Source organism: Ipomoea nil, unplaced genomic scaffold (genome assembly GCF_001879475.1).
Source record: "Ipomoea nil cultivar Tokyo-kokei standard unplaced genomic scaffold, Asagao_1.1 scaffold0869, whole genome shotgun sequence".
NCBI classification, from domain to species: domain Eukaryota; kingdom Viridiplantae; phylum Streptophyta; class Magnoliopsida; order Solanales; family Convolvulaceae; genus Ipomoea; species Ipomoea nil.
In genome coordinates this window covers 1,034,629-1,045,355 of record NW_017617297.1, presented here as the reverse complement: position 1 = coordinate 1,045,355, position 10,727 = coordinate 1,034,629, and the positions used below count along the sequence as shown (strand labels likewise).

Below are 10,727 nucleotides of genomic sequence, written 5' to 3'. Positions count from 1 at the left end.
ATTTCATGTGAAAGTATGTATAAGGTTGCAATTCAACCACGATTGTGAAATTCACTTTGTCTTTAAATTAAATTTAATCTATTGATAAAATCATAGTTAGTAGTACATCAAATAATTATATCACTCTTCATTATAATCATTATTTTTTCAATCTTAATTCTATTTCCACATATATATCAACTCTTCACTGTAATCTTATCTTTTCAATCTTAATTCTACTTCCACATATTGTATGAGTATCGGTTCTTCTATATATGTATTATCTTTTCAATAATGTTAATTTTACAAATTAGTGATACATGTGTGCATAAAATCTAGAAATGAGTTTCAATTTCAATTATTTAAAACATTAGAAAATAAACATTGTTTTGAGTATTAATTAATTTTGTTGATTATATGGATATAACTTTCTTGATTCAATCAATCATTACTTTTCTCAATAAAATTGTTTCATTCCACTACATTTATATGAAAATAAACTTTTACATATTTGAAATTTAAATGATATGTAAACAAGCAAATTCTGAATATGATAAACAACCATCCATAGTTTCAAGCTAGCACTCCACAACAAATATCTACAAACCCAGTAGTTAGTCTTTTCTTTATTTTACAGACCCAACAAATTTGATAAGCAATTATAATATGGGCACGGGTTCTCATCAATCACTTCAACATCCTTGATGTCAAAGTACCATTCGCTAAAAAGCTTTTCAATTGTCTGTAAAAGAAAAAAACAATGCATATCAATTAGAATGATGAAAGATAAATCGATCACAAGTTTTTTAAAAAGGAGGATATCTTTAAGTTTAATAATTGCATGCATTCTTAAAAGCTATTTATATCAGCTTTATATCATATAGTATGTATATGCATGAAGCCAATAATGATATGTTACTCAATAATCAAAATGCATTTGTGCTTAAAAAAAATAAATTAAAAAATTGCCTCATTACCTCTCCCGTTTTAGCTGCACGAAAATACCAAGAAGGGCCTAGAACTTGAACATGGCCATATGGAGAGGTAATTAAGATCCCTTTTTTGGAATTGTGGGATTGTTTAGACAATACTGACAACAGCTCGGACCTAATATCTGAAATGATAACATGAAAATATATATCAAGTAAAAATGGAGCAATAACTTTGAACCATTGAAACATCTTCAATTAAGTAATTAAATTAATTATATATAAAGAGAGTAAGCATTTATTGATTCGAACCTTGCATGATTTTAATTTGATTCAAAGAACAATTCCTCCCGTTAGCACATGCATCAAATTCTTTTGTGACCATTGTATACTCTATCTGTAGAACATATATAAGAGCATAATAATTAGTGTAAATGAAGGAATTACATTATATTGGTGTGTTTGCTTGAAATAACATTTTTTTTCCTTAAAATAATAGTTATAAAGGTGAAATGGTAAATTCTTAATTATAAAGGTTGTTGTTGGAAAAAAAAAAAAAAATCAAACCTGAATTTGATCAAACGCCGACATTAAGAAAAAGATGGGCGTTTCAATGTCAGCTTGCAAATTTTGTGGGAAGAAACACTGCAACAAAAATTTAATACCAGTTACACTATTTTTCTTTGAAGTAAAAATGAAGTTGTTAAGACATCCAATTAAGCCGTTATATCTTACCATTTCTGCACTTAATCTTGAAGTACAAGACGTAGGCAATGCGTTTTTAGATCCCTAGTTAACCAAAAACGCAGGATATGATATATAATAAAAGCATAAATTGAAAGTTATGGAGAAAATATGAGATCAATTTAACAAAGTATAATATTTAAGCTAAGAGGAATATAATACATGTAATTTGACCAAACCGTCAAACATGGACAGAAATGTGTTTTCTTGACCGTGCTTTTTCCTGTTAAAAATTTTGCATGTTAAATTCAGTACTTATAAGCAATCATATTAAATGCCCATTTAATTAGATTTGATATGTAGAGTATAATTAACTTACGAAAAGAAAAAATATCCACCATCTGAAAAACACTTCACGCGAGAAGTGTTAGAGAAGTAACGTCTAAATCTATCACAGTATATTGTGGTAGCCACTCCTCCCGCAGAACTACCGGCTAAAAGAGCCTATATATAATTTAGATTAATTCAAAATTAGGTCAAACGAACATTTTTATTTAAAAACTATAAACATGACATGACCTGTCATAGAAAAAAAAAAAAATCCACTGCACGTGTATAAATTTCCAACAATACACAATAATATTTGTAAGGACTAATACATGTATCAGATTTAAATGCTTACATTTTTTGCATTTCCCATCCCACTATCTAATAACTCCTGCATTATGGAGTTGAAAATTCTTGCCCCTTTGAAATAAAGTTTAGTATCCTGAAACATCCAAATTTAGTGATGTGCAATTAAACAAAATAACATAATAAATAATCTTAACACATCGATTGTTAATTACAATTTAAAAAGTAAAAGAGTTGAGATAATACATACGTTTTTAATTATTTCCGAGTCACCGGTAAAGGATGATGCATCACAGTACCGAACATCAATTCTATTCCAATTGTAAAAGTCTGAAAGTTTCATAAAACAAAGTTAGGAATCTAAAATGAAGTTAAGCCATAATACGTACATAATTTAAACATATAAGTTACCAGGATTTTTTTCCTTATCACTGCTTAACAGATTCCGAAGCGTTGTTGCGGTAGCATTCATTCCAACGCCTTTTCTTTGAATATAATCTTTGCAATCAGTAATATTCATGCACCATCCTCCTCCCTAGCATTTTGATTGGTATATATATTAAAATTTTGAAAAAAAAATAAAGAGTAAAATTCATTTTAAAAAATTATTATCCGGTAAAATTTACCTAAGTAATTATTTTTAACTATAAATAGTCATACTATATACACATAGCCTACAATATACAAAATGCATATATACATTTGTTATTTGAATACTAGGGTTAATACCTAATTAAATACAAAGCAAACATTGTAAATTATACTTAAAATATTTTTATAATTAATCCAATTACTTCCAAAATTGTGGCACAGAGTACAATACTAAAATTAAAATTAAAGAAAATTTTTAAAGACTTACACGAAGATATACAATCCAATTACTGACCCCCTTGCCAAAGCCTTTAGAGTAGTAATAGGCGGCCGGATTTCCAGCTAAGCAAACTACCAAAAAATACAAATTAAATAACATAGATTCTCATTATTTTGCACATGTATAAATATTTATTTTGTAGTAGTATAATGTTAAGAATTACCTGCCCTAGCATCCTTAACAAAAGTTGGATTCAAAGTATCATTACCTGAAAGAAACATTTTGGTTAACACAATTCATAAATACAAATTAAAAAAAAAAAAAAAAAAAAAAACAGAGAGAGAGAGTTATATAAATTGCATACCACTGGTATCGGAAGCTGCATGAAAACTTGCTGGGCTCACTATGATTATTAAAAAAGAAAAATAATTAAACAAAAAAAAATACAAAACACGGTATAATGACTAGTAAAAATATACAAATGAAATAAATCATTCAATTCCCGTTGATCATGCAATTATGAAACAAAATAAAATAGAGATAAAATGAGAGAAATATATACTTACATGCATTTAGCAGAGCAAGAGAAGTGACAAGTATTAGCAGTATTTCTCCAAAGTTCTTCATTTCCAGTCTCTAATCAGTGGGAAAGAAATTTGACGTCATTATTTAATTTTTAACCTTACCCAAATTGGAAAACAAGAAAAAGAAAAAATAATAAAACAGATGGATCCATACATATCTCTATACAAACTTCAAGCACTCCAACAAGAAAGGATCAAGAATGCATCACTACTTATATACTACTCCCATCCATGAAAAATCAATACCAGATAAAACATTCCAAAACATATATATCATGAAATTTGAAAACATAATAAAGATTATATTATTGAAGAGAGAAGAATGAAGTGAAGAAACCTTGATTGGCTTGCTCTGACGTAGAAGGTTGAAGTGATCGAAGTTTGAAAGGATCCAAAGGAGAAACGAAGCTCAGTAATAGTATAGCTTCAGGAGAAGAAGATCAGAAGATGAGATAAAGAAAACAAGTTAAGTTTGGCGCAAGAAAAGAAAACAAGTAAACATGTATTTATAGGCCGAGTATAGGTATGGGTATGGAGTCATTACCTAATCTTTCATCTTATCAGTTAGTCGCATTAGAGAAAGCAACACCGCATTATTAATTATTATGCATTCATGCATTTTTCGTTTGGTACAAGTCGTTATCACGAATTCACGATTCAACCCCAAGAGTTGTTATACCATGTACAAGAGTCTACCTTGCAATTTACATTTATTTTGTAAATTGTATACATTCAGTATATAAATTATATATTTTGAACCCAGATCGACTTTGCAAGATGAACCCGAGTCTACAGAATAATTTGTCCAACCCCAAAAACCCCTCATGCTACAGCATGACGACGGACCATAGCATAATAAATTTAGAATCTACAACCCTAGCTACCTATTCATTCCTTTTATGAATTGACATTAATTAAATTAAAGCTACTTATGATATGATATATTTATTAGTGGGTCTAATTCTATTGCTTTGAATTGTAAAGTGTTCATATTATATTATATTATAGATATTTTTTTGTACATTATTATACTCCAAAATTAGATATTTGTGTATTCCTATTATATTTGTTACATATAGCAATCATAACAAATACTAAACTCAATAATAAAGATTAAATTCCAATTGTATAAAAAACTTGAATATCAAATTCGAAATTGTTCTTAATAAAATTTGATCTCAAAAAAGACTTAAGCATTACCAATTTAAAATTTACCTATTGGGTCTTTCATTATAGCCATCAATAAACTTAGTAATGGATCCATTATAGCCTTTATTACTTGCTATTTAAATTAAGGACTACATAGCACAAAATTTCTCTTATGCCTTAGCTATATAAATTAATTTGATTGTGACTTTTTTTTTATATGAAAAAAAAAAGATAAAAATAACATACAACACACTACAAAATTTTAGAATTAATTTTAACTAATATGTATGTACACATACCTTAAATCATACTAGTTTCGAATTGGATTGAAATCTCTAGATATGAATTGTTATATGATCATAAGAATACCTAATCATCCATTCATCCTTGTTGTGAAGTGTTAGGCTATTATGGATGCGGATGGTGGACCATGTACTATGTTTACACTTATTAGCAATTAGGTACCCTAGCCTTAATTAGTTTCTATATAAATTGAAGGATTAACTATACCTAACTCTCCTTGGCCTTAACTATATATGTTAAATTGATTATGACGGGAGATATTAAAATCGAAATAGAATGCAATGTAAAACATTATTGACAAACCAATGGTATAGAACACACACATACAAAATAGAATAGAGCAAAATAAACAACATAATTACATAACAAAAATTAATACCACACACATACAAAATAGAATAGAGCAAAATAAACAACATAATTACATAACAAAAATTAATAGTAGCTAAACACGTACAGAAATTGCTTGAAAAAAAGGAAAGAATTGTTTGAAAAAAATTAATTGTAGCAAATTTAATGCTAAGAAAAGCACTAATAGCATCCTAGGGGCTACAACTATAGATTCCAAAGCTATTATTGAAGAAATTAATTGTTATCCTCCGCCAATACTCAAATATATTTACAATTATTTCTATCCAAAATAAAATAATAATTAAAGAAATTGGTTTAGGTCACCTTAGAGTGCATGATTGCATTTGTTTTATATAGAAATAGGTCACACGATGCTTTAAAGAAATTATTGGAGGAAGTTTGGTCCTCCTTCAATTCGATCGGTTTACAATTTCTTTGTTGACATTTAACAGTGAGCAACATGCAAGACCAAACAAAAATCATACGCAGATCCAGAGCCGTTCCAATAAAAATTGGGGTCCTGTGCAATATTTTGATTTGGGCCCCCTTTTTCAAGTAATTTTTATATATAAATAATAATTGTTCAAAAAGTTGTGTTAAACAATAATTGTAAAATAATACATAATTTTAATTATCTATCAAGAGAATTGAAGAACTTGATAGTTTGAGAATTAAAGAATCAGTAGCACATGAGTAGAATATGTCGGCTTTCTCAAATTTGAATTACCTAATCTAGTTCAAATACACAAACATTCAAATTAAATATTCCAATATTTGAATTAATTCAAATACATAGAATTCACAAATAGCACACTCAAATTAAAAGAATAAAAATTCAAATACCTATTCTGCTAGGCAGTAAGCAATTTGTTGTAGTTTTGTCTCTCGTGAGTCTCGTCTTTGTTCAAATACCTAAGCTAGCTGCTTGACGTCTATCGTCTTTCGTATGCGGTCTCTCTTTCTTTTTGTCGTACTTTATTCTTTAGATTAGGTAATATACTGATATTTAATAGATTAGGGTAATATTTAACATCATTATTGCATGGACTGTGGTCCACACAAAATAAATAAAAAATACATTTTTTATATACTAAGTGTACATTATTTATGTACGCAAGGTACATTTTTTGAAAGTACATTTTTAATATACTAAGGGTACATTATTTTATATAATGTACCTTCATTATAAAAATAATGTACTTTTAATATATTAAAAATGTACCTAATATTCATGGTCCACACAATTGTGTGGACCATAGTCTATACAACAATTTGCCAATATTTAATATGTGGGCTTTGGTCTTTCTGAGAAAAGCTTTATCTACTTTGGGTTGGGCTTTGTTCGTTGAAGCCTAAAGCCTAATATATATATACTTTTTTTTTTTTTTAATTAAGGGGCCCCAAAATTTGGGGGCCCTGTGCGACGGCCCTGGGCAGACTTGCCCAGGAACGGCCCTGCGCAGATCAGAACTCCATATTGATTTATATATATGCATGTTGACTAATAGCATCTTTGGACTATATTGTTTTTTATTTTTTTTATTAACTTGTACGCATGTAAAAGTCTTATATGTCAAGCTTTTAGAAAAACATATGGCATTATTACATTTATTTTGAAACCAATCTTCTAGGGATCGATAGTAAATAATACAGTAAGATATATTGGACTTGGTCGTATCTATCGAATATTATTATCAATGGTGTCAACTGTACTTAGTGTAATTAAATTTATTATACATAGTTGTATCTAATATTATCAATATTAAACTAATAAAAATTCATAAAATATATTTTTAAAACTGGAAGACTATGTATTTCAAATTGAAAAAAAAAAAAAAAAAAACCAGCATGTTTGTATATATTGTGCTTTAATTATTAGTACGTATATTTAATTTCTATTTTTTTTTTGTTTTTAAATTTTGTTGGTATACACGCATCTAGTCATTCACGCCTTAATACTCCACTTAATATTTTATAATCTTTTATCCACTATTTATGATTATAATTAATAAATATTCTCTTTAAAAAAATAGATGAAGAAATCCAGTTTACATTCAAAAAGAAACAAAATAGATGTACTATTACAAACAATCTACAACAACAACAACAACAACAACAACAACAACAACAACAACAACAACAACAACAACAACAACAACAACAACAACAACAACAACAACAATAATAATAATAATAATAATAATAATATTATTATTATTATTATTATTATTATTATAAATTTAGAACCAAACAAGGCAAAAAAGGTATCCCGGTTGAGCAAAAATCGAAAATATAATAAGAGAAATTGTCATCATGAATTTAGATTTAGTTAAATTTCAGTTTATTTGAACTTCTATATGCCATTTGTAATATGAATTTTTTTTTTCTGAATGCTACTGACTCTATTACATTGTAGTATCTGTTCAAATATACTTTCTCAACCTAATGAAGCACAAAGAGTCAACAACGCCTCCACTGAGGCTCGATCTCATGACTTCCCACATGAATTTAAATCATCTAAGATATAAGATAAAAAGCGTTGGGAGGAAGAAAACAAATAAAAAAGACAAAATAGCTAGGTGAATTGAAGTAGGGAGAATAAGGGATAGTCATTTATAATAGGGTGTTGCTATTTGCACCACCCTTTGGTCAAAAGTAGGTATAAAGTATCTTGAAATTGTAGAAAGGTGAAAACTTTCAATAATTACATAGGTGGTGTAAATAGTCAAATGAGGGTTCATTTTGTTATTTGCACCACCTTGGTCAAACCTCATTTATGAGGTGTAATTAATAATTTTTTAATTCAAAATTTAATTAAGAGAAAATGGTACTTTTTCCCCCAAAGTTATATACTTATAGTACTTTTTACCCCTGAAGTATTCATGTTAACATATTAGCCCCATCAATTATTCTAAAAATGACGATACCCCCCCCCCCCCCCCCCCTCGGTTATATTAAATTGACATTTCTACCCTTAAAGTAAACATTTTATTTATTTTTCTTCTCTAACAAATTATTGCGTATACGTAGGGATGACCACAGTTCGGTTCTAACTGAACCGGACACTATAGCAATCGAATTAAAAGTTTCCGGTTAAGGGAAAATTGTACACTTTTTGCCTTTGAGTTATATGATTATAGCACTTGTTTTCTCTCAGTTATTTGTTTATCCACATTTGCTCCCTCAATTATATTATAAGTGGCAGATTTTCTCCATTTTATGTTAGGTGAACATTTTTGCCCTTAAAACTAAATATTTCATTTATTTTTTCTTCTCCAACAAATTATTGTTTATATGTACGGATGACTGTGGTTCGCTTCGAACAATTTTTTATTTTATTGCTTTAATTACTTTAATTTTGAATTAAGTTTTTTTGCTTTAATTATGTAATTTTTCAGGATGGATCTATCTCTGGGTTTATGAAGTTGTAGGATCTTTCAATTTGTCGTAGGTCAAAGATGATTATATTTGAACTATTGAGAAGAATTAAGAATAAAAAAGAAATAACAAAGTTAAAATTCAAGTTGAGAAGTATATTAAGAGAGGAGTATGGTGAAATGAAAGATATGCATTGGAGTAGAAAATATATTTTCATTATGCTGCCTGTTAATTAATTATTTTACTATAATTATAAGGAACAATGAGATGATTTTTTTTTTTTACTTCAAATAATATCAATTAATTATTTTACTAGAATTGTAAGGAATAATGAGACGATTTTATTTGTTACGAATATACAATTATGTAAATTATTTCGATTCACAGATTATTACATATATAAATTATGCTAATGGTTATTTTTGAATAAAATTTTAATAATTATGGTAATTAATAAATTAATTCACACATTATACTTTTATTTATATATTTTTTATACTTGTCATAATATAAATTTTATATAATCAAATAAGGAAATTAATAGTACACATTAGGGACATAATTAAAGAAAATCAATCATACACATATTACGTCCATAGTTAAACAAACGTCATAATTAGCATAATCTATATCTATACTATAATTAAAAAAAATTATTTAGTTGATTTTCCGCCCAGCCAATAGTAAATAGTAGAGGAATGGAACAAAAATATTTCACAATAATATTCTTTTATCATCAATTAAAAATGGAATAGAAATTAGGTAGATTGAGAAAAGAAATGAATATTAATAATTGTCTGGAAATGAAAAATGGAAAAATGAACAAAAATTAGATTAATTCAAAAATGAAATGAATATTAATAATTGACTGAAAATAAAAAATGATCCATAATTGACTAAAATGGGAAATAAATGGTTAGATCATTGCATTTTAATTTGTGTGGAATCTAAAGACCTTTTAAACAATACTCAAAATGTAGTTTACAAATAAATCTTTAATAACGTGTAATTGTTTTGTTTATGGAACGTCAATAAATTATATTTTGTCCATTTATTACATCTAAAACCTTATCGGTCTTATATCTTCAATATAACAAACTTTTATATCTTGCACCATAATAACATTGTCGTGCATCGCACGGGTGACATACTAGTTATATTAAAAGTGGCAGGTTTTCTCCATTTTATGTTAGGTGAACATTTTTACCCTTAAAACTAAATATTTCATTTATTTTTTCTTCTCCAACAAATTATTGTTTATATGTACGGATGATTATGGTTCGCTTCGAACAATTTTTTATTTTATTGCCAATTCAAAATTTATTTATTTATTATAAATTCTATTTATTATTTTTAAAATAATATAAATTTAATAATTATTTTATTTTATTTTATTTCATTTTTTCGGTTCTAAATCGTAAGTATAAGAAAATAAAGTTGTGTTGTGCCTTCACAATTAGTTATATTTGTTCTATATTTTCTTAAACATTTTTAACCCTAAGAATCTAAGCTCAACTCCCAAGGTTCGGACCTATGACCATTTATTTGAAATGGTAATTGAAATGTCATTATATTACATGATAGTTGGCTTAATCATATCCTTTATATAATAAAGCTATATGGTTTGGGAAATATTTAAGTTACAATTAATGCAACAACATCCTTAATTAAAAAAAAAAAAAAAGCACAACATTTAAAAAATAAAATAGCTATATATTATATAATCATATAAAAAATATACTTTTGAAAAATAAAATAGCTATATATATTATATAATCATATAAAAAATGTGTTCAATTAGAGTTTAAATTTACACCTACAAAATTTGAAATTTGCTTTCCAAATGTAATTATCTTAGTTATTATTCGTATTGTGAAAATTATAATATGGATGAAGTACAATTAAGAATAAATCAATGTAATTATG

The 10,727-nt window shown here is 27.2% G+C and overlaps 1 protein-coding gene across 1 annotated transcript; it reads right to left on the bottom strand.

The window, feature by feature from the left end:
* Window positions 1–551: 551 nt before the first annotated feature.
* LOC109178752 (pectin acetylesterase 8-like) lies at window positions 552–4,029 on the bottom strand. Its single transcript, XM_019328296.1, has 15 exons — window positions 3,958–4,029; window positions 3,603–3,672; window positions 3,401–3,439; window positions 3,260–3,304; window positions 3,085–3,167; window positions 2,637–2,760; window positions 2,476–2,555; window positions 2,275–2,361; window positions 1,972–2,096; window positions 1,815–1,875; window positions 1,644–1,697; window positions 1,476–1,553; window positions 1,221–1,305; window positions 957–1,093; window positions 552–721 (listed from the first exon to the last, which is right to left on the bottom strand). The coding sequence occupies exons 2-15, from the start codon at window positions 3,661–3,663 to the stop codon at window positions 611–613; spliced, it is 1,170 nt and encodes a 389-aa protein (XP_019183841.1). The 5' UTR covers window positions 3,664–3,672; window positions 3,958–4,029; the 3' UTR covers window positions 552–610.
* Window positions 4,030–10,727: the final 6,698 nt, after the last annotated feature.